This window comes from Rhinoraja longicauda, chromosome 25, assembly GCF_053455715.1.
Source record: "Rhinoraja longicauda isolate Sanriku21f chromosome 25, sRhiLon1.1, whole genome shotgun sequence".
Taxonomy (NCBI): domain Eukaryota; kingdom Metazoa; phylum Chordata; class Chondrichthyes; order Rajiformes; family Arhynchobatidae; genus Rhinoraja; species Rhinoraja longicauda.
This window is the reverse complement of record NC_135977.1, coordinates 16,489,774-16,517,687: the sequence shown is the minus strand read 5'-3', so window position 1 is coordinate 16,517,687 and position 27,914 is coordinate 16,489,774. Positions and strand designations below refer to the sequence as shown.

At 43.5% G+C, this 27,914-nt stretch overlaps 2 protein-coding genes across 2 annotated transcripts; one reads left to right on the top strand and one right to left on the bottom strand.

Annotated features, from left to right (window-relative positions):
• Positions 1 to 751: 751 nt before the first annotated feature.
• tfip11 (tuftelin interacting protein 11) lies at positions 752 to 20,973 on the bottom strand. Its single transcript, XM_078421472.1, has 13 exons — positions 20,509 to 20,973; positions 20,131 to 20,335; positions 18,382 to 18,541; positions 16,631 to 16,787; positions 15,367 to 15,494; positions 14,199 to 14,357; positions 8,834 to 9,337; positions 8,225 to 8,331; positions 6,656 to 6,824; positions 5,798 to 6,041; positions 4,076 to 4,218; positions 3,611 to 3,776; positions 752 to 2,494 (listed from the first exon to the last, which is right to left on the bottom strand). The coding sequence occupies exons 2-13, from the start codon at positions 20,328 to 20,330 to the stop codon at positions 2,139 to 2,141; spliced, it is 2,493 nt and encodes an 830-aa protein (XP_078277598.1). The 5' UTR covers positions 20,331 to 20,335; positions 20,509 to 20,973; the 3' UTR covers positions 752 to 2,138.
• On the top strand, positions 20,752 to 27,433 carry srrd (SRR1 domain containing). Its single transcript, XM_078421473.1, has 7 exons — positions 20,752 to 20,952; positions 22,132 to 22,172; positions 22,249 to 22,475; positions 24,308 to 24,406; positions 24,574 to 24,725; positions 24,970 to 25,015; positions 25,927 to 27,433. The coding sequence occupies exons 1-7, from the start codon at positions 20,810 to 20,812 to the stop codon at positions 26,110 to 26,112; spliced, it is 894 nt and encodes a 297-aa protein (XP_078277599.1). The 5' UTR covers positions 20,752 to 20,809; the 3' UTR covers positions 26,113 to 27,433.
• Positions 27,434 to 27,914: the final 481 nt, after the last annotated feature.

Genomic DNA, 27,914 nt, shown 5'->3' with positions numbered 1-27,914 from the left:
ATTCAAGAAGCCAACTCATTTCCTCAAGTGCCACCAGGGATGTTTAGATAATAAATATCAGCTTTGCCGATAAGATCTCATAAGTAAATAAACAAAAATGGTTACGGGTGGAAAAGTGATATTGGAAGCAAAAAAATCTACTGAAATTGACACTATAGTTGAGAATGTTTCATGCACATCACACCCGAGGACATCATCTCCTACTCACTCTGACCCAGAGCCCCTGAACCTTTACAGCGTAATGTGCCTAAAATGCAGCCTTGGAGTTATTTGGGTGCAGCAGTTTTTCTGGAGGGTTTCAACAGACAATTGTAAAAATAATTAAAACCCGTGACCTGTAACAAACCGTGGCAGAATATGGACAGGGCACATCTCATTTTCAAGGTGTTGCAAAATATTTGTGAACAATATGGATGTACCAGGGTAAATTTTATTTAAGTCAGTGATTCTGCACTGCTTGCTAAATGCAGAAGCTTAATTTTGCAGCTGGTTCCAAAAAGCTGGATTGATTTTTAAAAAATCTTTGAACAAGCTTAAATTAAAACCCATTCTATACACTATTTTTTAAAAATACATCAACGGACAGCTTGCATCATTAATAGATGAAGAAAATGCTCAGCTCCTTTGAACTCAAGAATATTTTACCAAAATGATACTTGAACTCCAAAGAAGAATTATTTCAACCTTGGTTGCATTTCCTGTCATTTATACGGTTGAAGGCTAATTTGATTGAAATTTACAATGATGTTAGAAGGGACTGAGAGGAAAGTCCTGAGGATGCAAAACCAGGGAACAGAGACTAAAATATAAAGGCAGGCCTTTCAGGTGTAAATGTGGAAAATGCCTTAACACAGAAAACCTGATACAAGTTCAGAATACTCTTTTGAACAGGATAAATGATGCCATGTCAAATATTAATTAAAGAGATGGACTAATTTTGTTTTAACCAAAGATATTAAGGGGTACCGAGTGAGGTGATGGATTACCCAGGATATCAGTGAATGAACAGGTTGAAGTGAATCAATGACCCACTCTGGCTCCAAAAGATGTGTTTAATCAAGTCTTTCACAAGTCAGAAAGCTGCAAATAGTCTAGAGGTTCACTGCAAGCTCATCGTAAATGCCGATTAAACTTTTTAGGTTGAAAATTCCTGTACCCTTGTAATCAGTAGATGCCATCATATCAAGGGTAAAATTTGAGGGCAGTGACAACTTTCGTCTCTTGCCCTCAAATTAGTGCTTGTGTGATGCACGATGTTTATCTGCTGAGATCTGTTCCCAGCGCACTAATGAGAAAAATGTGACACTCTTTACATATCAATGGCACACAAGGTTTACATTATTTCTTATGCAGATCATGTATTTAATAAAAAACTGTACAATGATAAATTACTCTGTGATCCTATCTGAATTCAGGCATGGTTCATATATCGATCCCACCCTAGAGAAGGGCAGGGTCACACTGTAAGGTTCTAACCACAGACTGCAACTATCATCCCGTTTATCAATGATCCATTTCGTCAACAACTGGTGTCTCTGGGAATAAGATTGGTTTACCTGCCTGTGAGACCGAGAGAAACAGACAAGATCAACAGGTGAATGGTTGGATGAAACTGGCCCAAAGCACGATCTATCCACCTCATTTATATTTCACTTCAGTGCGTACCCTCGGGAGAACAAATGTCAAAAACAATGCAAACTAATTGCCAAAGACAAGAGTGTTGCATCAGCATGGTTTCTGATGCGCAGAGATGGACTGTATCGTGTAACATAGTCAATGGACTCTGGTTTATTGATATTTGTCAGTTCAGCATCGGACTGCGGAACTGAGACCAAAACATCAAAATCAATACCATTCTGACTTTGGAAACCTGGGCAAATTGTTCATAGAAAACAGGTTATTAAAATTAACATAGCATTTCTTGTTTAACAAAATACTACAACATAGGGGGACTGAATAAGAACCAAATGCTGGAATCAGTATTGATTTCACTTGGGGACCTAGAGCCAAAGGAAAGAGTACAGTGAAGATCTGTCTGCACTGTGAGAGTCTCCTGTCACATCACAGCCCATAAACGGGTGAAATTCTTACACAGCTGCAGTCACTGCAACAAGAGAACAGAACGTCTCCTCTTCATATTACTTAGCCATATCAATGAGGCTCTGAAGTGACGTTGGCACCCAAGTCTTCTCTCCCTGTACAAACACAACCCCTCTGTCAATGTAGATGATGATCCGCCCAAAGGTGTAGAGCTGTTTCCCCTCATGACGTTTGCCCATCAAAGGCATGAAGACAATGTTGTGCTCTTCAGCCTTGGCCTGGATCAGGTCCTTGAAGTTTATGGGGATGGAGGTTGACGTGACTCCGATGCCGCGGTGAGCCATGTTCTCAGCCTCACGCCGCTCCTGCATGGCCTCGTACTGGAAGTCCCTCCGGCGTTCTGTGTGGGTCAGGTAGGCAATGTTTTCTCGAGCTCCTGGCTGCATGTAGCCACCTGTTTGGAGGCAAAACAGTGAAGGAAAGTCTGCATTCTGCAGGCAATAAATGGCATTTGGATTAAGTGCATTTTACGGGCAAACGCCGACTTATGAGGTGATAGCTGAAAAACACTGTACAGTTGACACCCTACAACTTGAGCCACCAAGTCAACGGGGAATAGGGAGAATAACTGGTATCCAAGATTTGATCATCTTATTTCATAATAATATATTTGAATATATAATAATTCATTGGTAACCTTATTAAACTGTTATTCACAGCTGCGGTCCTTGGCCATTGAGCTGTCATCATGATTTCTGGGCAGGGAGGACCGCACACCCAAACAAAGGTGGGGACAGCTGTCCCCATCACATCTGGTAGGTTATCAGAGAGACCATGAGATCGGGTGCTCAGGGGATGAGTGCATGTTGCCAATTTCCAGCGATGCCTGTGCTTGGAGCTGGCCGGTTCTCAGGGAGCAGCTGCAACAGTTGGAGGGGCAAGGCAGGGGCTTGTGGCAGGTGTCCAGTACAGCAGCAGGAGAGCAGGGTTTTGCACAGGATTAACGTAAAGTGGTGTTGAAAGGGTAATGGGGTTGGGAGCACTCAATCTGTGGCGACAGGATATGGTTGGACCATTTTTGTAAGAAGCTTCCAATTAAAATGAAACATTCCCTCAGCAAACCTCCCCTCTGCATAAACAGTCCAAGCCCGGCAAGTGTGAACCAATTTTCAATTGCTCAATGCCCTTTGAAGCCTGCACTAATGCTGTTCAAAGGAAATAAAGGACCTATTTTCCCATGGAAAGGCTTTACTGATTCAATACTGCTGTCTTTAGAGCTTTGTGCGAGCTTTGGCAAGTGTTTCCTGCATTAACCACACTTTTTAATTACTTCATTAACTCAGAAACATATTGGGAGGTCCCGAGGTTCAGACTTTAAATATTTTGCATTCAAATGATTCCAAAACATTCACAATTTCTGTTTAAAAACTTATTTTTCCTTTCAACTGTTTGCTGCACTTGCCTTTCAGTTTCCACTCTGAATTTCATTCTTTTTCCTTCCCTTTCCATCCATTTACATCTCCCACCTTTTGGAAGAGTCCCAGATAAGATAAAATGAAGAATCTCTTACCAACTGTGGAGGTGACAGCGCGGTTCATGATGTCCAGGGCTTCATTAAACTTCTCTTTGATGGTCGGGTGGGCCAGGACCTGGTCCGAGAACATGGACTTCCAGCCCAGGTACCATTTTGTGATCTCTTCATAATTTGGGCTGTTACTGAGCCACGAGCACAGCACCTGTAAATCGAGGAAATTCACCACAGAATAAGGATGGCATATTACAAGTTGCAAAAAAAGGTAACATTTTCAGTTACAACTTATTTATTGTAAAATACATTTGTTGCTTCACCTAATTGCAAAGGATCAAACTCTACCTATTCCCAACATTCGACAACAAAGTACAATAATGTTGCCAACAGTAGTAATCATAAAGATAAAATATAAGCAAGAATATAACAGATATTAATTTGATCATTACGAGTCTTCAAGAGTCAAGAATGTTTAATTGTCAGCTAAATCCCTTCGTTCGACAGTACCTGCAACCACTTTCCAAAGAAATTTTTCTCAAGCAATCCGATGAGGCCCGATGGTGAGATCATGTCCTCCCAGTCCATCACCCAGTGGAAGGCGTCCATGTGCTGCTGGTGGGGATTGATTACAAACTCAGACACACACATTCCTGTCAGGGGTCAGAAACAGACATTCATGAGGCATTCTCTCTTCACGATCGAGCAGTAATCAAAGTCTCACTCTTTTCAAAACCACATTAATTGTGTTTTCTTTTAATTCAATAATTTCTTTGGAGATTATTTGTTTAATTTAGTTTTGAGATACAGTATGGAAACAAGCCCTTTGGCCCACCGCCGACTAACGATTAACTGTACACTAGTTCCATGTCGTCCCAGTCTTGTACCCTGCACCATATGTCTTTAGGATGTGGGAGGAAACCGGAGCACCCAGAAAAATCTCACGTGATCACAGGGAGAACAACCGTATAGATATGAGTTTGTTGCTTCTTAAATGTTTAACAACACCCCCATGAAAATGTCAAAGACTAGAGGGCATAGCTTTTGGTAAGAGGGGCAAGGTTTAAAGGAGATGTACGGGGAAAGTTTTTTGTTTACACAAGTGGATGCCCAGAACATGGTGCCAGGAGTAGCAATGAAGGCAGATACAGTAATGATGTCCAAGAGGCTTTTAGATAGACACATGGATATGTAGGGAATGGGGGAGATATAGATCATGTTCAGGCAGAGGAGATTAGTTTATCTTGGCATCATGTTCGGCACATTGTAGGCCGGTTCCTGTGCTGTATTTTTCTACATTCTATGAAACAAACCAAGCATCAGTAACCAGAGAATGATGATAGAGAAATTAATGAGAACAGCAGGGAGAGGAGGATAATTTTTCTTCATGCAGCAGTTTGTTATATTCTGCACTGCTCGATCAAGCAGCACATTAAAAGAGAAATAGATATAGATAAGAAAACAGTAACAATAAAATGACCAAAGAATTTTGTGGGAGTGACTATCAGATAAAATCAGACTCTGAGCCACGTAAACGAACAAAAGAATAGGTGGCCAAAAGGTGGATTATAAAGGTAGATTTTAAAGACCATTTTAAAGGAAAGTGCATGAGAGTGGTAGAAAGTCAGAGGGTGGAATTGTGGAGTTTAGCTCTGGGCAGCCAAAGACATAAATAATCATGAAAGGCAGAACAATAGCAGCGATAAACAAGAAGCTAAAATGTGAGGAGAGTACAATTTAAGAGATGTCGGGCTGATGGAGATTGCATGGATGGGTACGGTCATGAAGGGATATGAAGGCACGAAGATCTTAAGTTCAAGGTAGAGCTGGCCCCAGAAGGCAAGGAGATTGCTAAATGCTGGGATCATGTGTAGACAGGTCTTCCTGAGAACAAGAATCATGTTTTAGTTGATTACATCATCAAACACGAGGAGGGATCGACATTTCCTCCTGTAAAAGCAGGCTTAAAAGTTCAAAAAATAGTCAAAAAAGAAAAGGAATGCTGCATTTCTAACGAGGGGTCAGAACAAAAAATATCTTAATTGTGATATCAAATGAGCTGCTAAAACCTCACTTGTGGCTCTCAAATGAATGTCAATAAATCTGACTGAAGTACTGAAAGGTAACTAGGATTGGTACAGCACCTTGAACTAACTCCTTTAGAAAAGGGACGAAAACAAAACAGATTTTTTTTTCCTGCTCCAATATAAATTATATTCAGCTATTTCTCACCTAATTTTGGAACAATATTTTTAACCATGAAGGCTTCCCAGGATCCTGGTGTAAACACATCTTTCCAGGGCAACAGGATCAGTTTTGCGGACGAGTCGCTGGGATGCCACTTCTGCAATGCATTGGAAAGCTTATTGCGGATGGGGGAATATAGTGGCTCAAGGCGCATCTGCATTAGAGGCAGCCAGGGGTGGATCCAGGCATGGATCGGGACTGTGTCCGTCAAGGGATTCCAGTTTTCAACCTAAAAAGAATGCCAAAGATTGTGTAGATAAGCACATTAGGCTGTGGTTAATGATGTTCTTGTGTTTCTTCTTTCTCAACTGCTGTTTATCAAATAGCGTGCAGCACAACTGATTTCATAAACCTCTGTCCCTCCTCTGCCCATACTGGTTCCATCTCATACCTTGGTGCTGATCAGTCCCTGTAAACAATGCTGCATCCTCAGATCTGTGAATCAGGACCCCCATTTTTGAACGTTTCCCCTTTTGCGGAACTGTTTTGGTTTGAATCTTCCAATCCCATGACTCTTTTATTCCCTCCTGCACAAACCCTTCCTATTATTCCCATTTAATTTCCATTCCCTCAGTTTTGATGTATCAGTATTTTCTTTGCCTGCTCGTTTACTTTACATTCACCTGATTAGCGACATGGTCGTCGTTACACCCAATGGTCTACGTCTTTGTATCTCATTTTTCAGTTTCTATCTCTTCACGTAGCTATTAATCTAGATGTTGATAAACTCAATGAAAAAGTTCTAAATTATACAAGAGTGTTTTCTAATAATTAAACATCAATGAAACAGAATTTAGCAGATTGAAAACTACCAGACCTATAATAACAAGAAAAGGCTCTCACCTCACGCTGTAGTTTCGGAAAAACCAATTGTTCAAGAATATTGTCCAATATCCAAAGAGGGATCACAGGCATCCAGTTCTCCAAGAAATCAACCATGGGAGCACAATTCCTGGGCAGCCACTGGGCCACAATGTTACGTGTGGACGGCATCCACACCTCCCACATTAACCTGAACATTTGAGGAGGCAGAAAGGCGAGTAAGACGTAAGAAAAGTTCATTTAGTGCCTCATTTTCCAACAAACTGAAATTATTCATTGTCAGGTTCCCAATATTAACATATTTTCAGCTCTTTCCTTCCCTGCTCATTCTTTCGTTCACTCATACATATACTACACTCTGTGTCAAATATGGGAAAAAGGATAACAATTTTAAAACAAGTCAGAGTAAGGTGGAAGCAAAGCTCACTTGACAATGTTTTAAAACAAAGATTGAAGCACAGGTGTCCGATACAATGAGAGTTGCGCTTTGATCAACTCCAGAGATTTGGTTCCAGAGCCAAATGGTATGACAATCAAAGCACCAGTTATCAGTGGAATGTGCACTTAAAATTGCTGGCCTGCCCATGAACTTACAGACTAACTCATTACATTTTAAACAGTTCAAGCATCAAGGAAGTTTTGCTCCATGAGGATCTGGGCTACATATTGTAAAAAAATAATTGACAGGCAATGAGGAACAGAATAAGATGTGACTGTATAAGCAGGGGTTCACTCTGTATTTGATTTCCTAGTCACCAACTCGAAATGCTGATCTTCTGGTAGCTTTTAACTTTCTCCTTTGCACTGTCAATGCCACAAGCAGTAAAAGGAGTTTCACGGTGTTATGTTTCATTAATCAGGAATGCAGCCAATGAGATCTACAAGAATTTCAGGTTGTCTCATTTATAAGCATAACATATGTAAGTCATTGTAAGTTAAACTATGAGCATCTTGATCTGCCCCTCTCATTTTAAAGTATCTCGCCAATCAATCAATTGGATTTAAACTTTATTTTCAAGTCAGACGCAGGCTATTCACAACCTCTCCGAGATGGGAATATGGTAATTCTGTAACTCTACTCCACAGCAAATGGCACGGATTCTGTTTATAAGACTGGGCCTGCTGATGGAAGCTCCACTTTGATGTGAACATATGTTAAAAGTGTTGAGAGAAATGTCCGTTGCTCCGCTTTTGCAATGTCCTAGGAAGAAAAACACCAATTTTTCTTCGGCCCAGCTGTATTCAGCACAGAGTAGTGAACCAAACAAAGGATGCTCTGATCTACATACATTTGAGGAACAGTGCTCCCTGGAACTCTTGACCTCAATGAATTAAAGCCTGAAAAAAGTTGAAACGAGGAGATACGAGCGACTGCTGATGTGGGAATCTTGAGAAAAACACAAAGTGCTGGGGGAACTCAGCGGGTGAGGCAGCATCTGTGGAGGACATGGACAGGTGATGTTTCAAGTCGGGACATCTCTTCACACTGATGAAACAAGCTGAAATGAGGTATGCACGATGTCTGCTTGAGACTCGGGATGCAAATTTGTTCCAAAATATAGGTTTCTTTTCCAATTCTTTTATTTTTACCTGTGGAAGGGATCCATAGATAACATGTCACAACCTCCATGTTGCAGTTGATCTCGTTCCAGAAGATTCCGCCACTTAGACATGACCTCCAAACCATACAGGTTATCCTAAATGAAGGGAAAAAACTGTTAACTCATTTTTTATACCCATTTTATGCCCAGTTGGTTAGGGATGAACTGACCCTCCCATCCTTAGTCAATAGACAATAGGTGCAGGAGGAGGCCATTCGGCCCTTCGAGCCAGCACCGCCATTCAATGTGATCATGGCTGATCCACAGTGACTGTGTACAGAAATGGACATGCAAAGTCTGGGCTCAGTGACAAACAGTTTGGGACTGTGTTTGCCCGGTATACTACATAACCCAACACTTCTCTGCTGGAACCACACCTGACCCCAGTTATTGTCATTAACTTTTAATGCATTTACATTAGCACGTCTTCAAGGAAATCAGAGTTAATGGAATTTGCCAACAGGAGTCAGGAGACAGCTATCAGAATTGAGAAGCCTAGAGGCACAGAGGACACCAAACCTGCATTCTGTCCCAGTTTGCATGACCCATCTCCATTAAATGCATCAAGGTCATTCAATTCTATGCTGTTAGTCTGTACCTGCAAAGGATTCCAGGCCTTAAAGTATTCTCTCAGCAGTGGAAATACAACGGCAATGGAGAGTTCCGCCAGGTCAAACATCTTATACTCTTCAAAATATTTCTCCTGCAACATTTCAAAAATGTTTGCACATTCGTCCAATGTCAATGGGTTTTCGCAGTTGGGCTGCAGTCTCTCCTCGCAATCCTCCACGATCTGCAGGATGTGGCTGAGCTTGTCAATGATCTTCCCCTCGTGCTCTAGGATCTCAGAGAGCTTCTCGTTCTCGTGGGAGATGTTGACTACCATGTCCTTCTCATACTGCAGCTGCCGATCATTCTGGATGATTTCCTGCTCCGTCATCTCGATCAGCAGCTCCAGGTTGTGCTCCAGCTCTGGGAGGGAGAACCCCTCTGACTTGGCATCTTTGCCCAGTGACTGCACATCGTCAGGAATGTCGTGCTTCTGAGTTAACTGGCTGTAACTGTAATAAACTTTCTGTTCCTTTCCCGTCATGTCTATAACCTGCACGGTGAATGAAACATGTCACAGTGTTACAGTACTCAATTTCAATGGAACATTACCCAACTAATAATAGTTTGACCGGCCAAGTTTAGTTATTCGCTGGTGTACTCCCGCAGATAACGAGTTCTAGTTGTTAGAAGATGCCCACCATGTTTAAATCGTTCCAATCTGCAAATTGTAGTTTTAGAACAGATCAGTTGATAAGTCTCAGTAGTTAACAACACTAACAGCAGATTTGTTCAAATTTTGGTTTAGCTCCAGCCAACTCCAAGTTTTGGGCACATTTGAGTAATTATGGCCACCTTGGAAACAGTCAACATTTCTCATAGTAGTTAAATGCTGCACGTATGAGCACAGCACAACTTCAACTTTTTGTTCAGTTCAGTAACCATATAACTATATAACAACTACAGCACGGAAACAGGCCCGTTCGGCCCTTCCAGTCCACGCCGACCACTCTCCCTGACCTAGTCTCATCTACCTGCACTCAGACCATAACCCTCCAATCCCCTCCTATCCATATACCTATCCAATTTACTCTTAAATAATAAAATCGAGCCAGCCTCCACCACTTCCACCGGAAGCCCATCCCATACAGCCACCACCCTCTGAGTAAAGAAGTTACCCCTCATGTTACCCCTAAACTTTTGTCCCTCAATTCTGAAGCTATGTCCCCTTGTTGGAATCTTCCCCACTCTCAAAGGGAAAAGCCTACCCACGTCAACTCTGTCCGTCCCTCTCAAAATTTTTAAAACCTCTATCAAGTCCCCCTTCAACCTTCTACGCTCCAAAGAATAAAGACCCAACCTGTTCAACCTCTCTCTGTAGCTTAAGTGCTGAAACCCAGGCAACATTCTAGTAAATCTCCTCTGTACCCTCTCCATTTTGTCGACATCTTTCCTATAATTTGGCGACCAGAACTGCACACCATACTCCAGATTCGGCCTCACCAATGCCCTGTACAATTTCAACATCACATCCCAACTTCTATACTCGATACTCTGATTTATAAAGGCAAGCATACCAAATGCCTTCTTCACCACCCTATCCACATGAGATTCCACCTTCAGGGAACAATGCACAGTTATTCCCAGATCCCTCTGTTCCACTGCATTCCTCAATTCCCTACCATTTACCCTGTACGTCCTATTTTGATTTGTCCTACCAAAATGCAGCACCTCACACTTATCAGCATTAAACTCCATCTGCCATCTTTCAGCCCACCCTTCCAAAAGGCCCAAGTCTCTCTGTAGACTTTGAAACTCTACTTCATTACTAACTACACCACCTATCTTAGTATCATCTGCATATTTACTAATCCAATTTGCCACACCATCATCCAGATCATTAATGTAAATGACAAACAACAGTGGACCCAACACAGATCCCTGGGGCACTCCACTAGACACTGGCCTCCAACCTGACATACAATTGTCAACCATTACCCTCTGGTATCTCCCATTCAGCCATTGTTGAATCCATCTTGCAACCTCACTATTAATACCCAACGATTTAACCTCCTTAATCAACCTTCCATGTGGAACCTTGTCAAATGCCTTACTGAAGTCCATATAGACAACATCCACAGCCTTGCCCTTATCAATTTCCCTGGTAACCTCTTCAAAAAATTCAAGAAGATTAGTCAAACATGACCTTCCAGGCATAAATCCATGTTGACTGTTTCTAATCAGGCCTTGTTTGTCCAAATAATTATATATATTGTCCCTAAGTATCTTTTCCATTAATTTTCCCACCACAGACGTCAAACTAATAGGTCTATAATTGCTAGGTTTATTTTTAGAACCTTTTTTAAACAAAGGCACAACATGCGCAATGCGCCAATCTTCCGGCACCATCCCCGTTTCTAATGACGTTTGAAATATTTCCGTCATAGCCCCTGCTATTTCTGCACTAACTTCCCTCAATGTCCTAGGGAATATCCTATCAGGACCTGGAGACTTATCCACTTTTATATTTTTCAAAAGTGTCCGTACCTCCTCTTCTTTAATCCTCATAATTTCCATCACTACTCTACTTGTTTCGCTTACCTCACATAATTCAATATCCTTCTCCTCGGTGAATACCGAAGAAAATAAATTGTTTAATATCTCCCCCATTTCTTCCGGCTCAGCACATAGCTGTCCACTCTGACTCTCTAATGGACCAATTTTATCCCTCACTATCCTTTTGCTATTGACATATCTGTAGAACCCCTTGGGGTTTACTTTTACATTACTTGCCAAAGCAGCCTCATATCTTTTTTTCGCTTTTCTAATTTCCTTCTTAAGATTCCTTTTACATTCTTTATATTCCTCAAGAACCTTATTTACTCCCTGCCGCTTATATTTATTGTATATCTCCCTCTTTTTCCGAACCAAGTGTCCAATTTCCCTGGAAAACCACGGCTCTTTCAAATTATTATTCTTTCCTTTCCACCGAACAGGGACATAAAGACTCTGTACTCTCAAAATTTCACCTTTAAATATCCTCCATTTCTCTATTATAAACCCTTTCTCATCTCCTCAAAATTAGCCTTTCTCCAATCCAAAATCTCAACCCTTGGTCCAGATTTGACCTTCTCCATAATGATATTGAAACTAATGGCATTGTGATCACTAGACCCAAAGTGCTCCTCAACACATACCTCCGTCACCTGACCCGTCTCATTTCCTAACAGGAGGTCCAACACTGCCCCTTCTCTGGTAGGCACCTCTACGTATTGCTGCAAAAAACTATCCTGCACACATGTGATTCCCAGTCTATATACGGAAACTTGAAATCACCCACAATCACTACTCTGTGCTTACTACTAATATCTGCTATCTCCTTACATATTTGCTCTTCCAATTCTCGTTACCTATTTGGCGGTCTATAATACACCCCTATAAGTGTTGCTAAACCTTTCTAATTTCTGAGTTCCACCCAAACAGCCTCCCTAATCGAGCCTTCTAGTCTGTCCTGCCAAAGCACTGCTGTGATATCCTCCCTGACAAGCAATGCCACACCCCCACCTCTTGCCCCTCCGATTCTATCACATCTGAAACAATGAAATCCTGGAATATTTAATTGCCAATCGCAACCCTCCTGCAACCATGTTTCACTGATCGCCACAACATCATACTTCCAGATGTCAATCCAGGCTCTAAGCTCATCCACCTTTCTTACAATGCTCCTAGCATTAAAATATACACATTTAAGGGACCCATCATTTCTTATTCTCAGTTTATTTCTTTTCACTTCTTTCTCTCCTACATATTGGGTCTGAGTGTTTCCCTTTTCTGCCTCCTGCCTCACACACTGCCTATTAGCTATCTGTGTTTGAGTCCCTCCCCCCAACCGTACTAGTTTAAAGTCTCCGCAATTACCTTAGCAAATCTCCCCGCCAGGAAGAACTGGAAGAATAGAATTCTGAAAGCATTTATATCCCGGGCACATGGAAAGCATTCGAAAGAATCATTAAAGCAAGTTGATTTATGAGCTTTGACATATCCTATAGGTAGTCTAGACCTTGGAGCACAATTTGTGATTTCGCATATGAGAGTAGATTCCCCTGCTGTTAACCCCCACCTCCCAGCCCAGCCCTGCCCTTGTGCACTAGCACACTAGTATAGGAAATTGGAAATACCACCACCTTTCTGCATCGCATTATTTTAAGCTGACAAATGGAAAAATTCAGGGAACACTTTTTGCAACAGGTGCTGTGCCATCTGCTGTCAACATATCACAGCACTGCAGCACGAGTCAGCTGCGACTTCACTCTGCAAACATCTCCTCTCTGGCATGTGGTTATACTATCAGGGTTGTGTCACTAATAAGAAAGCCGAACTATAGACTGTCTATCATCAGTCATTCACACTTCTAGAAGAAACACAAGACAAAGAACAAATGGCAGAGTCAGTTTTTAAAACTAACTGATCTCATTGCAAATGTAAGTTGGGATCTGAAGAACAATTATGGTGTTTGTTTCTTGAGCTGGTCTGGCTCTTAAAAGTTCCACTCGGACATGGGGGAAAAACATTTTTAAAAAGGTCCCCATGGCAAATAAGGTTTGATGAAGTTTGCTGATTTACATAACAATCCTTCTTAATAAAAATGTTTGAAGTTTTGTGTAATAATGTATGGCAAGTAATGTGTAGGGTCGTTATTTTGAGAGTGGGAATTTCAGATTTCCTCTGATATTGTTCTCATTGACCCAGGGCGGAAAGATGCTGGATGGTACAAGTGGGGAAGGAGGTCACATCTGCATTTAAAGAGTTTAAAAATTATTTCATGGAACGTCTAGGTTCTTACATGCACATTTAAAATCCCAGAAAATAAATACAGGGTATATCCTCTCCCTACTGTAGCAGGATGAATACAGACTACAAGTTTAGTAGGTTCACAAAATTCGTTACTCTTTTTCTCATCAAAACTCAGTTTCCAAGGTTTGGCCCGTGCATTCTACTTGACTATGCACGCAGAGTATCCTGGAGAGAAACGTGAAAATTAAGCAGGGAATTCTTACTGAGCATGATGCACAAAATGTCGGACACGGTACGAGTTGTAATACAGAAACAACCAGAAAATAAAAATGAATTTCTACTTACTACACTTGAAGTTGACAATCACTCATGGTAAAGCTCGATGGATTCTATTGATTATTCAGCCGACGTCAGCATTTTGCAGACCAACACTTTTTATGTAACTCTATCAATAGTTTCATAAATTCTATTTATGATATGGCTTTACTCTGCCTGTCAATTATCGACCTACCTGGATGAATGCCTGAGAGCTGCTTTAAAGGGCAGGTATGAAATAATTCATAATTGCCTGCTAAAAGTTATAACTTATTACGTTTGAAGGGAAGGCTTTCCCAACACACCTTGACTTGTGACAGTTCAGTCTGCGGTGCAGCCATTTTCCTGCCCAGACTTGTTGTTCCCTTTGCCTTCAGCTCCTCCACCGTTTTGTAGTTGTACTTCGGTTTCTTCTTTCCACCTGTGGAATCCTTTCGCCACTGGCTCATTTCCTTCAGGAACTCCTTCACACAAACAGTTAGTTAGTCCAGCAGCTGTCATTACACACTAACAGACTCTCATTTTTCAGACCCTAAAACAGCTACAAGTTCAGAGCATCAGTTCAATGAAGTTAACATTGATCCGGGGAGAAGTCACAAAGCAATATCCCTGTGTTCCCTGTGACAGAGACCCAAACTAGGAATTGTTACTGATCCATCCTCACCAAGAACCTTCAGATTGGGAAGGGGTGGAAAAGAGCTGGAGATACAAGAAACTGCAGATGCTGGTTTACGAAGAAAGACACAAAGTGCTGGAGTAACTCAGCAGGTCAGGCAGCATCTCTGGAAAACATAGATAGATGATGTTTCGGGTTAGGACTCTTCTTATTCTGTGGGGCAGGAGCAGGCAGTAACAATGGCTTTGCCAGGGCAGTCCAGTTTGTGGATTTTGAGGAGATAGAAACAGCAGTACAGGGCTGGGGAACCATACGGTTGAAGGCTGTGGAGGGGAGATAGCCAGAGGTGATGAGATCAGTAACAGTCTGCGAATGAAGGCCTGGTGTTCGTCTGTGGGGTCATGGTGAAGGGGTAGATATGAAGGTTAGATATGAGCTGGTACCTTCCCTCTGCACGGTAGAAGTCAGCCTGCCAGACTACTACAACACCGCCCCTGTTGGCAGGTTTGTTAACGATATCGGTATTGTTGCTGTGTGAGTGAAGGCCTGTGCGTTTAGTGGAGGTGAGATTGTAGTGGGTAAGGGAAGTGGAGAAGGTTGATGACACACCAACAGATGGAAATAAAAAGTTCCGGAGAGGGCAGAAGGCTGGCAGGGGAGTTAACGAAGATGAGGGACATTGGAAAAGGCTGGGGAACTACAAGGGTGGAGGTTGTGGAGAGAAGATTGCCAGAGGTGATAAGATCAATAATGCTCTGGAAGACGACAGCCTGGTGTTCTTCTGTGGGGTCTGTAGATACAGCTGGGATATTTAAAATACATGCAAATAAAAGGGCAAGAACTTTATCATTCCAAACCTCATCAGCATCCTCATCCGAGTCGACGACGGGAAAGTCTTTCAGCGACTGCTCTGTTCGTTCAGACCCATAAGCACCGATTGCTCCTTTCCCTTTCCTCATCTTTGCCTCAATTGGTGCCACGATACCTGCGCAATAATACAATGTTAACACTGATCTCCTAAACAGAGGCAGAAGATGGAACAGGGTCATTCAGAGCTTCTTTTTATCCCGGTGCTTAGTCAAGTCAAGTCAAGTCAATTTTATTTGTATAGCACATTTAAAAACAACCCACGTTGACCAAAGTGCTGTACATCTGATTAGGTTCCAATGGGAAAAAAAATGAAACGTACAGTAGCACGCAAACAGTTCACAGCGCCTCCTCAATGAGCCTCAAACGCTAGGGAGTAGAAATAGGTTTTGAGCCTGGACTTAAAGGAGTCGATGGAGGGGGCAGTTCTGATGGGGAGAGGGATGCTGTTCCACAGTCTAGGAGCTGCAACCGCAAAAGCGCGGTCACCCGAGCTTAAGCCTAGACCGCGGGATAGTCAGTAGCCCCAAGTCGGCCGACCTGAGGGACCTGGAGTTAGAGAGGGGGGGTTAGAAGATTTTTGATGTGGGGGGGGGGGAGTGTCCATTTAGGGCTTTATACGTGAATAGGAGGAGCTTGAAGTTGATTCTGTACCGTACAGGGAGCCAGTGGAGAGAGGCCAGAATCGGGGTGATGTGGTCCCTTTTACGGGTACCCGTCAGCAGTCTCGCTGCGGCGTTTTGGACCAGTTGCAGGCGGGACAGGGAAGATTGGCTGATCCCAGTGTATAGGGAGTTGCAGTAGTCTAGGCGGGAGGAAATGAAAGCGTGAATGATTTTTTCTGTGTCGTCGAATTGGAGGAAAGGTTTGATTTTAAGTTGTATTCAGTTGTATTAAGTTGTATTCAGTTCCAAAATCTATCCCATCTTGGCATCAAGCCCCAAGGTAGAGTTGCATTAACCAAAATTCCTAGAGAGCAATCTATGCACAAATTTATTATCATTACTGGCCTTACACATGGGTGACAAGTTGAAAACCGTATTGCCTGGAAATTTAAATGTCAGTCCTGTTGCCAGTATCTTATCTGGAGTACTAAATAATGAGTCATGTCTGAATAGGTTTTCAGCTGATGCTAAAACGTTCCACTCTAAAATTGTTCACTGTAATACCAGCTTCATGGGAAGACCAGCACTTCAGCACAAAGCGAGGCAAGGCGAATCTCACTGACAAAGTTAATGCTTTAAACGACATTACCTTGGGCATTCTTTCCAAGTCCTCTCCCATGCACGTAACCCATCTTCTGTAACAGCTTCTGTCCAATCCCTTTTGTGTGTTTTTCCCAGGTGCCGATTTCCTGGTTTGTCCGATATCCTCCTGTGAATCCTTTCGAATGAGATTTGAAAAAGCCACCCTGTGGATACAAAATAATTACTAGGTGGACGGAGTAACGAAGATTGTGCAGATGACAAACCTAGTACCAAGACTGGCTTAGAATTCTAAAATCCTTTTGGTAAAATATAACACAAAGACACCTTTACAAACTAAATCCTTCAGTAATAAAGATAACATCATGTTGGATTAAGAACTGGCTGGAAGGAAGTAAACAATCCTTGAGGGACCAACGTCATTCAGTATCTTTAAGTGTTATCCAGAGTTTGAAATTGTTAGCTTATACTATTAATTTGTTAATGATTGTCAATTACGAGGGATAGTCCTCCACCAATCCCGAGGAAATGTTTATATTCGCCCTCAGCTTGGTGACGTGTTCACCACTATTCTGGTGCTGATTTCTCATCCAGTTCCATGTCCATGCCTCCTTTAACCTCAAAACAAAGCCTCAAACAGAGCATTTTGTCATTCAACTAACAGTTTATCCCTCTGCAACTCCCTGGTCAACTCGTCCCTTCCCACTGAAACCACCCCCTCCCCTGGTACTTTCCCCTGCAACCGCAGGAGATGCAACACCTGTCCCTTTACCTCCCCCCTTGACTCCATCGAAGGACCCCAACAGACTTTTCAGGTGAGGCAGAGGTTCACCTGCACCTCCTCCAACCTCATCTACTGTATCCGCTGCTTCAGGTGTCAACTTCTGTACATCGGCGAGACCAGGCACAGGCTCAGCGATCGTTTCACTGAACATATCTGCTCAGTCCGCCTTAACCTACCTGATCTCCCGGTTGCTCAGCACTTTAACTCCCCCTCCCGTTCCCAATCTGACCTTTCTGTCCTGGGCCTCCTCCATTGTCAGAGTGAGGCCCAGCGCAAATTGGAAGAACAGCACCTCATATTTCGCTTGGGTTGCTTACACCACAGCGGTATGAACATTGACCTCTCTAACTTCAAATAGCCCTTGCTTTCCCTCTTTCTCCATCACCTCCCCCTTCCCAGTTCTCCCACCAGTCGTACTGTCTCCGACTACATTCTCTCTCTGTCCCGCCCACTCCCCTGTCATCAGTCTGAAGAAGGGTCTCGACCCGAAACATCACCCATTCTTTCCCTCCATAGATGCTGCCTGTTCCGCTGAGTTACTCCAGCATTTTGTGTCTACCTTCGATTTAAACCAGCATCTGCAGTTCTTTCCTACAGTTTATCCAGCTTTCTGCATGAAGCTTTACTGCCACTTTATAAAGGTGTGACTGTAAATTCTTCAAAGACTCTTCAAAATTTACTTCACTGGTCTGGTTAAAACCAAACATAGTCACTAAGTGCTGGAGTAACTCAGTGGGTCAGCAGCATCCCTGGAGAAAAAGGATGGGTAACGTTTCAGTTTGGGAACATCTGAAGTGTCTCGACCCAAAACTTTACCCATCCTTTCTCCCCAGAGATGCTGCCTGATCTGCTGAGTTACTCCAGCACTTTGTGTCTATCTTTGATATAAACCAGCATCTTCAGTTCCTTGTTTCTACAATGCTCTGGTTTCTCCTGAAGCTCCTTGGTATGGACCATATGCTTCAACATGGACCAGAGCCCATCCAGTCAATACCCCCGCACTGGCAAACACTTACAGTTTTTAATTTCTTTGGCGCAAACTCTTTTTGAAATTCTTCTCTTTTAACCTTCTCTTCATCAGATTCATCGGAATCGTTCTCTTCTTTATTTTCCTCATCTGTTGTTCGACGAAGTCCAGCGCTGATGAAGTTCACCGGAGCTGAGTAATCTTTGGAGCTATGACGAGCACAAATTTCAAATCAGAGCCATTACAAGCTAACCACAATTGTTAACGTCAACGTACTGTTGGGTGACTGCTGGAGGTGGGGACAGAGGGGAACATCAAATACACACAAACCTGAAGGTTCCACACAAGTTCTGCCTTTCTCCCAATGATTAAATCTACTGTATTTTTGACTAATGAGCAGAGGTGTAATTGCAGGTTTTGTAGGATTATTGACCAGCGAAATTATTAGTTTCCTCTCTTGACTCTTTATTGAGCTAGATACAGTAAACTCTTGTTTTAACAAATCACTTTTTTAATGAATTTTGGTTATAGTGGACTGACCTATAGATGGCTGCCCACGCCATCCCCGGCTTGCGCCGGCAGCCCACAGCTTCCTTGGACACTTCTGCCATCGCCACCCATTACCTATACTCCGGCCGCCCGTGGGCTGCCACCATTGACTCTGCCGATCCCGGCCGCCAGCAGGTCTGGGCCGTCAATTCACCTGCATTCCAGGCCCAGTCCAAACTGTCAGTCTGAAGAAGGGTCTTGAACTGAAATGTCAGCTATCCATGTTCTCTAGAGATGCTGCCTGACCAGCTGAGTTATTCCAGCACTTTGTGTCCTTTTGTATATTAACCAGCATTTGCAGTTGTGTTTCCACTACCTATACAAATACCCTCAGTTACAGTTACAGGCTATTAGTTACAGGGAAAGGTTGGACAGACTTGGCTTGTTTTCTCTGAACACTGGACGTTGTAGAAGTATATAAAATTATGATAAGGCATGTATAAGTTAAATAGTCAGAACCTTTTTCCCAGGTTTGAAAAATCAAATACTAGAGGGCATAGCTTAAAGGTGAGAGAGGTAAAGTTTAAAGAAAATGTGTGAGGCGTTATTTTTTACATATAAGGTGGCGAGTGCCTGGAACACGTTGTGGTGGGTAGTGGTTGAATCAGATATGATATTAGTGGCACTTAAGAGATTTTTGGATAAGCATATGGGTATGCAGAAAATGGAGGGATAAGGGCTATGAGCAGATAGATAAGCGATGGTCGTGGTACTGCAGATGCTGGTACAAATCGAAGGTATTTATTCACAAACTGCTGGAGTAACTCAGCAGGTCAGGCAGCATCTCGGGAGAGAAGGAATGGGTGACGTTTCTGGTCGAGACGGGTCTGAAGATGGGTCTCGACCCGAAACGTCACCCATTCCTTCTCTCCCGAGATGCTGCCTGACCTGCTGAGTTACTCCAGCATTTTGTGAATAAATACCTTCGATGGTTGTGGTACCATGTTCGGCACAGGTATTGTGGGCCAAAGGGCCTGTTTTTTTGCTCTACTGTTCTAAATGTTGACCAGTGGTCGTCGAGTAGGATGCCAAGCTGCCAGCAGGGATGTATCCATACAACAAAATAAAGAAATGGTGGGTCCCCCGGCCCTGAAACATCGCCTGTCCATCCTCTCCACAGATGCGAGTTCCTCCAGCACTGTCTGTGTGTTTTGCTCAACATCCAGATTCAGCTTCGAGAGGAGCGAAAGGTCATCGAGGAAAAGCAAGTCAGATGCTGAGAAGACAACGTCACGAATCACAAAATTACCGTTTCCCCCCAAAACTGGGTCTCTCGTCGTCAGAGTCGTTCTCGGCCCACATGCCGTAGATCGCATCTTCCTTTGTCTGCCTGTAGCGGACACGGTCCGGATTGAACTCATTTTCCAGGTCCCAGTCCGAGATCTCAAATCGTTCCATCTCCACCTCATCGTCGGTGCCGTCCTTCCCGTACAGATGTGCCATCGACATCGGGCCTGTGGGTAAGTCTCGGTGAACAGAGCGGAGAGGCAGGGGAACGGGGCGGCGAGAGGAGGGGGCGGCGAGGGGACGGCTCGGCGTGGGGACGGCTCGGCGTGGGGACGGGGAACGGCACGGTTCGGCGAGGGGACGGGGATCGCGGGGCCCGGCCGGGAACAGCCACACTCACCGGCGTTGGTGCGGGTTCTAAGCCCGATAGATGATCAACGGAGTCGGTGTGTGAACAACGCCTGAGGCAAGGCGGGAGCAGAGGGTGAGGGGCGTAATGATGGGCCGGGGCTCGCTGTCTCCCTCTCTGACCGGGTCTCGCTGTCTCCCCGCCGCCCGCTCCCTACACCCCGCCCGCCATCTTGTCAGTGCCCGGCGCGCCGCTGCCACCGGCGGAAACAAGGGGCGCGGACGAAGGTTCCGCCCGCAAGGCGGGGGTGCGAGGGGAGCGTTACCCGGGGACACTCGGCCACTGCGAGCCCATGATGGCGGCCGGCCCGGCCCACGGAGGCTGGGAAACGGTCGGCAGGCGGAGGGCGAAGCGGAGAGAGGCCGGTGGGCGAAAGGCCGAACGGCCAACCGTGTGTGAGGGGGACAAGGTCCGGCGCAGGGTGCGGGAGACGGTGTAAGTCAGTCAGGCCAAGGAGAGGGGAAGGACCGGGGCGTGTCCCGGGAGGAAGCACCTGTCCAGTGAGTGCCGACAAGAGGGGGGCCCGAGGGAGGGCCAGAGACAGAGTGCAGACACATCACAGTGCGGGGCATCCAGAACCCCACACAGCAGCAAAGGGCAACCTGCAGTGAGTCTCTGTAAAGCCCATCGTGCTTCAACATCCTCCTCCACATGGCACCGGCAGCAAAGCAAGTCTTGGCATTTCAAAACAAAACGCAAAAGTTATGGAGGAAATGCCATGTGTTGGTGAAATGGCCTTGGCAATGTCAGATGGGTGTGAGGTGATTCATTTTAGAACTATCTGTGGAGCCAGGACATACACCACAAGTGGTAGGATGCTAGGGGTGGGAACAGAGGTACCTTAGTTACAAGTACCTTAGCACTAGGCAACACCGTTAAAAAATCTTGTACTTAATATAATTGTATTTAATTGTATTTATGTATTTATTTGTTTTTGCATTTATTGCATATATGTTTGTACGCACCGTCAGGATTGGCTATTTTTTAATTTCGTTGTACTCGTTGCAATGACAATAAATGAATATTATTATTATTATTATTATTATTATCCTTGAAAGGTGCGGGTGGAGGTGGATAAAGTGGTTATGAAGGCTGTAGGATTCTGCCATTCATTAGCCAGGGCAATAAATACAGTAGCAGGGAGGGGAGGTGAGCTGAACTTTGGGCAGCATAGTCGAGTAGCTGGCAGAACCACAGCGCCAGACACACAGGTTCAATCCTGACCTCGAGTGCTGTGTAGGTGGAGTTTGCATGTTCTCACTGTGAGCATGTGGGTTTCCTCCTACGTTCCACAGATATGTGAGTTTGTAGGTTAATTGGCCATTGTAAATTGCCTCTAGTGAATAGGAGTGGACCTGAAAGTAGGAAAATGTAGAACTAGTGTAAACGGGTGATCGATAGTGGGTGTGAGGTTGGTGGGCCAAACGGCCTGTCTCCATGCTGTATCAATCAATCAATAATTACCCAATCTTTTACAAACGTTTATATTTAACACTCATGGTGATCAGAGATACAGAGAGTGGAACTTCTCATCATTGGCCTTGCCTTTGAAGATGCCAATCACTAAAATAATCAAAGCGTCCAATGCATTCAAACTATTGAACTTTGTTTCAGAGAGGAGTTGCGGAGTTCAGAATTCTGGGCCATTTGCTGTGGTGAGTTGTAAGACTATCGATGTTTTTGATCATTTAACCATGCTTCCATCATGGTGACTGTCGCACTTGGTTTCAGAAACAGTCCAGAGGGCGATAAACAAATATCACACCACTCCAAAGGCACCAGCGTCAACTCGCTCACCAGATGTTGGAGCTGCCAAAGTCCTGGAGGATCAGAAGGATGATATAGATCTTTGTCAAACCACACTCGACTTAGTATGTTACGGGATTGGAAACTTTTCCGATTCGGTTACATCTCGCTATCAGTTGGCCCTACTCTTTCTGCTGCTCGAGACTCTGCAGGTAAGGATAGCAAGATGCCAAAGGTGGAGTAAATAAGAGAAGTAAATCTGTTGCCCAGTATTGTGTGAAAACAAGTCACTGTGCAAGTCATTGGGGTGATGTACATGATAACTTGTGCCCAAATCAGAGCTACATTTCAAGATGCAGGGGAAAGACATCAAAGCAAGAACTTCAGGAGAGTTCAGTGGTAGTTTTGTTTGGAACCCAGCTTCTGATCCTGAAAAACGTGATGGGAATATCAGCTCGTCTTTTGTTTTACACGTGGGTTTATGATGAAAGCATTTACAGTTGGCAGCAGTTATGTAGGTGTGTGCCTCTCCCTCCGATCTCCTCCTCCGTTGCACAGAACGCAGAGGGCTTGAGCTGGAGATTCTCTGAGAACTGGTGGAACAGAATGCATACCCCTGTAATTATCACTGTGCAAAAGCCCATTTATGAAAGGCAAATCATGCCTGACGAATCTTATAGAATTTTTCGAGGATGTAACTAGTAGAGTGGATAAGGGAGAACCAGTCGATGTGTTATATCTGGACTTTCAGAAGGCCTTCGACAAGGTCCCACATAGGAGATTGGGGTACAAACTTAAAGCACACGGTATTGGGGGTTCAGTGTTGAGGTGGATAGAGAATTGGTTGGCGGACAGGAAGCAAAGAGTAGGAATAAACGGGTCCTTTTCGGAATGGCAGGCAGTTACTAGTGGGGTACCGCAAGGCTCAGTGCTGGGACCCCCAGTTATTTACAATATATATTAATGATTTGGACGAGGGAATTGAATGCAACATCTCTAAGTTTGCGGATGACACGAAGCTGGGTGGCAGTGTTAGCTGCGAGGAGGATGCTAGGAGGCTGCAGAGTGACTTGGATAGATTAGGAGAGTGGGCAAATGCATGGCAGATGCAATATAATGTGGATAAATGTGAGGTTATCCACTTTGGCGGCAAGAACAGGAAAGCAGAGTATTTATTACCTGAATGGTGGCCAATTAGGAAAAGGGGAGATGCAACGTGACCTGGGTGTCATGGTGCACCAGTCATTGAAAGCAAGCGTGCAGGTGCAGCAGGCAGTGAAGAAAGCGAATGGTATGTTAGCATTCATAGCAAGAGGATTTGAGTATAGGAGCAGGGAGGTTCTGCTGCAGTTGTACAGGGCCTTGGTGAGACCGCACCTGGAGTATTGTGTACAGTTTTGGTCTTCTAATCTGAGGAAATACATTCTAGCCTTAGAGGGAGTACAGAGAAGGTTCACCAGATTGATCCCTGGGATGGCAGGACTTTCATATGAAGAAAGACTGGATAGACTGGGCTTATACTCGCTGGAATTTAGAAGACTGAGGGGGGATCTTATTGAAACATATAAAATTCTTAAGGGGTTGAAGAGGCTAGATGCGGGAAAATTGTTCCCGATGTTGGGGAAGTCTAGAACCAGGGGTCACAGCTTAAGGATAAGGGGGAAGTCTTTTAGGACCGAGATGAGAAAACATTTCTTCACACAAAGAGTGGTGAGTCTGTGGAATTCTCTGCCGCAGAAGGTAGTTGAGGCCAGTTCATTGGCTATATTTAAGAGGGAGTTAGTTGTGGCCCTTATGGCTAAAGGGATCAGGGGGTATGGAGAGAAGCCAGGTACAGGTTACTGAGCTGGATGATCAGCCATGATCATATTGAATGGCGGTGCAGGCTCGAATGGCCTACTCCTGCACCTATTTTCTATGTTTCTATCATCACTGTGCAGACAATGAATATCACCAAGAACAGTGTGCTGCACTAAACTTGCCGCGGTACATCGTTGTGAATCTTTCTATAACGTTCTCAACATTTCCTCCGTGTGTCCACCAGATCCCTCGAGTGAGCTGCCTTCTCTTTGATCCATTGTTTACAGAATGGGAGAAGAGTTTCCTGAAGGACTCTGGGATGGTGGTGATCACAGAAAATGAGGCGAGAGACACTCAGATTTCAATTTCGCTCAAGCCAGACAAAAATTAAAATTTTGCTTTTTAACTAGCATTTGAATGCATGTAATAATAGCACAATAATTTAAATAGCAAATTAATATATTCTTGATCCTGTAACATTAATGGATTTTTCCTTTGTAAATGTATTAGGAAGGAAAGCGACCCATCAACCGACCGACCCTCTTCTATATGGTTCATTGTGGAAAGGCTCTCTATAACAACCTTCTGTGGAGAAACTGGTCACCACATCAACTTGCCCAAACCATTCTCATTGGAAACAGTTTTAAAGGGATAGAGGAGAGGTAGGGGAACACTGTTCATCCTTCAGAAGGTGGGATTTGAAAAGTGGGGATCGATTGAAACTCATAGATCCACTTGAAACACAAGTGAAGAATTTGGATTAAGAAGAGAAATGACTGAAAAATCTAGCCACAGTGGGTTAAGTGACCCCTGGCAACCATTACGGGCTACATTTATTTCTGGAGCAAAAGGTAATGAAGATTATTAAAATAATGCTGGGACTAATCTTTGTTCAATGGATTCCAGGTTGCCAGCCAGGGTACTACAGAGAGACTACATGTACATCAGTTACGTATCCTTCACTGATTTCATAGTGAGTACAGAAGATTGAAGCAGAAATTTATTAGCATTGATCTTATTTCACAATAACTGATGACAAATGTAAAGTTGTATTTTGGTGAAGAAAGAATGGTCTGTACCGTCATAGATGGCCAGGAGGTGGACATGTAGATCCAGCTTGAAGTAAATAATTTAGTATCTACCATTCTATAACACACTGGTATTAAGTAACTTCAACACAAGAATAATCCTCCCACAGAATTATTCACATCCAGTTAGGACGAATGGTGTGGGAAATATTTCAGAAAGTACAGCTGGAATATTATCCAGATACAAAGCAATTGTTAGAGGCACAAGAGACTGCAGATACTGGAATCTTCAATCTTTTGTCTGAAGATCCCAACTCGAAATGTCATCCATCCATTTCCTTACACTGATGCTGCCTGACCCACTGAGTACCTCCAGCAGTTTGGATTATTCATTTAAACAATGATGAGAAACACTTACCATTGGAGGAGAAATAGCAAATTTCATTTTCTCCTATTTACTTCCATCTTTATTTTAAATTGCACAGGTAGATCAAAAATTCTTTTGTTTTTAATTTTGTAGAAGGATCATGAAGATAATATTGTCACTCAGCCAAAGAGGAGTTAAGAGAGGATCATGGTGTCCGATTCAGTACCGAGTCTGTTTGTGGTGTAATTAGATAAATATTTGAAGCACCTGGTTACAGAGCGTTTGGATTAGACAAGGCAGAATTCTGGGCCAATGGCCTTCTTCATTGTGGGTAGTCTCCACAGCTCTGGGTTTGCAGTGAAACATCTTGCACGTGGTTTGTATTTTCTATTAAGAATGCATCATTATTGTCAAAGCATAACCAAGAAACTTGCCCTGGATGTTTTAAACCTTAACTATATAGCACAGATATTGGCATTGACCGAAGAGGCAGCATTCCCTGACAGCATTAGATATCTGGATGTATTTAATGATACCTCCATTCATCAGTTTCCCAGAGCAAAACTGGATGCAAAACCCAGGGAGTTCTGGGAGGGTGCAGCCGAACCAATGTACCAGCAGTGTGAAGACTTGGAAATAGTCCAGAACGGCTGAGAAAGTTTTTCATCGTCAGAGTTGGGATAAAAATCCAGGTGAAATGGACTGCATTGTCCAAAGAAATGGATTTAAAAAGGCTATCAAGTGCAACATTAAGAATTTCCAAATGTAAACATTGCACAACCTGGCCTCTGATCAGCAAGTGAGAATGGATGCCCTCTGTGGGAAGGAGGGTTTAAAAAAAAAAACTAGACCAAACTTCTCCCGCATTGGTGCAGCACCCTCTCCACTCTCCCTCCCCCATCCAAACCCCTCAACCCCCCCTTATCCTCCCCCTCTCCAACCCCCCCTTATTCTCCCTCCACCCCCCCTCCATAGGAGATAGATTTAAACTTAAAAATGTGAATAACTAAAAATATAACACCGATTTAACTGAAACTTCTTCCATTAGCACCAAAAGGACAACGGTGAGTAAGGTGGGCCTAACTGTCGCGCTATCGTGTACTGTTTTGGCTGTAGTTCAGAAACAAACAAACATGAGAGTTTTAGTATATAGACTAGAAAAGAGGGCCCGTTGGGCCCGTCCCCACACCCTCCATTCTCTCCTCCCCCAGCCCCACTCTTACTCTCCAAGTGTGCCCGTTGGGCCCGTCCTCCTGATCTGTGTATGTCAAGTGACCACTATAGTCTTCATTTTTTTTTTTTTTTCCTAATCAGATGTCTTTTTTTTTTTTCCTAATCAGATGTGCAGTACTTTGGTGAACGTGGGTTGTTTTTAAATGTGCTATACAAATAAAACTGACTTGACTTGACTTGACTTGACTTGCAATAACAAAAAAGACTTCTTGGAAGCTTTTCGAAACAATGTAGCCGTCACAAGCTGAAAACTAAATCCTTGCTGAAAACTAAATCCTTTTCTGGAAACTTTTGGAAACAAATGTAGCCCCTTGAAGAAAAGGGTTAGAAATGAAAATTTAAACTTTAATATCTCTCTAGCTTTAAAAAGGTAGCTTCAATTTGAACGAAAGTACTTACAATAGTTGCCCAGGTTAATGGTGAATACGGCGGTACAAAAATCGTAGCGCTTTGGTGTACCGTCTTGGAGGAGTAGGGTTTGTAAGTTAAACTTCGTAATCTTCCGTACATACACACATACACACATACATACGAACGCAGAGTTTTAGTATTATACTAGAAAAGAGGGCCCGTTGGGCCCGTCCCCACACCCCCCATTCTCTCCTCCCCCAGCCCCACCCTTACTCTCCAAGTGTGCCCGTTGGGGAGGGCCCGTTGGGCCCGTCCCCACACCCCCCATTCTCTCCTCCCCCAGCCCCACTCTTACTCTCCAAGATGTTTTTTTTTTTTTTCCTAATCAGATGTGCAGTACTTTGGTCAACGTGGGTTGTTTTTAAATGTGCTATACAAATAAAAGTGACTTGACTTGACTTGACTTGACTTGCAATAACAAAAAAGACTTCTTGGAAGCTTTTCGAAACAATGTAGCCGCCGTCACAAGCTGAAAACTAAATCCTTGCTGAAAACTAAATCCTTTTCTGTAAACTTTTGGAAACAAATGTAGCCCCTTGAAGAAAAGGGTTAGAAATGAAAATTTAAACTTTAATATCTCTCTAGCTTTAAAAAGGTAGCTTCAATTTGAACGAAAGTACTTACAATAGTTGCCCAGGTTAATGGTGAATACGGCGGTACAAAAATCGTAGCGCTTTGGTGTACCGTCTAGGAGGAGTAGGGTTTGTAAGTAATCTTCCGTACATACACATATACATACATACATACGGAATGTTGGACCGCAGAGTTTTAGTATTATATAGATAATAATAAGATAAGATAAGATAGATAGA

Bases quoted from the DNA above. Each gene is read 5' to 3' on its own strand.
- srrd (XM_078421473.1), top strand. From the start codon at position 20,810: ATGATGGCGGCCGGCCCGGCCCACGGAGGCTGGGAAACGGTCGGCAGG. The intron at 22,173-22,248 runs GTGAGTTGTAAG...ACTTGGTTTCAG, and splicing joins ATTCTGGGCCATTTGCTGTG to AAACAGTCCAGAGGGCGATA. The intron at 24,407-24,573 runs GCGAGAGACACT...TAAATGTATTAG, and splicing joins TGGTGATCACAGAAAATGAG to GAAGGAAAGCGACCCATCAA.
- tfip11 (XM_078421472.1), bottom strand. From the start codon at position 20,330: ATGTCGATGGCACATCTGTACGGGAAGGACGGCACCGACGATGAGGTG. The intron at 18,542-20,130 runs GTAATTTTGTGA...TGCTCGTCATAG, and splicing joins CCCAGTTTTGGGGGGAAACG to CTCCAAAGATTACTCAGCTC. The intron at 4,219-5,797 runs GTGAGAAATAGC...GACCCCTGACAG, and splicing joins AAATATTGTTCCAAAATTAG to GAATGTGTGTGTCTGAGTTT.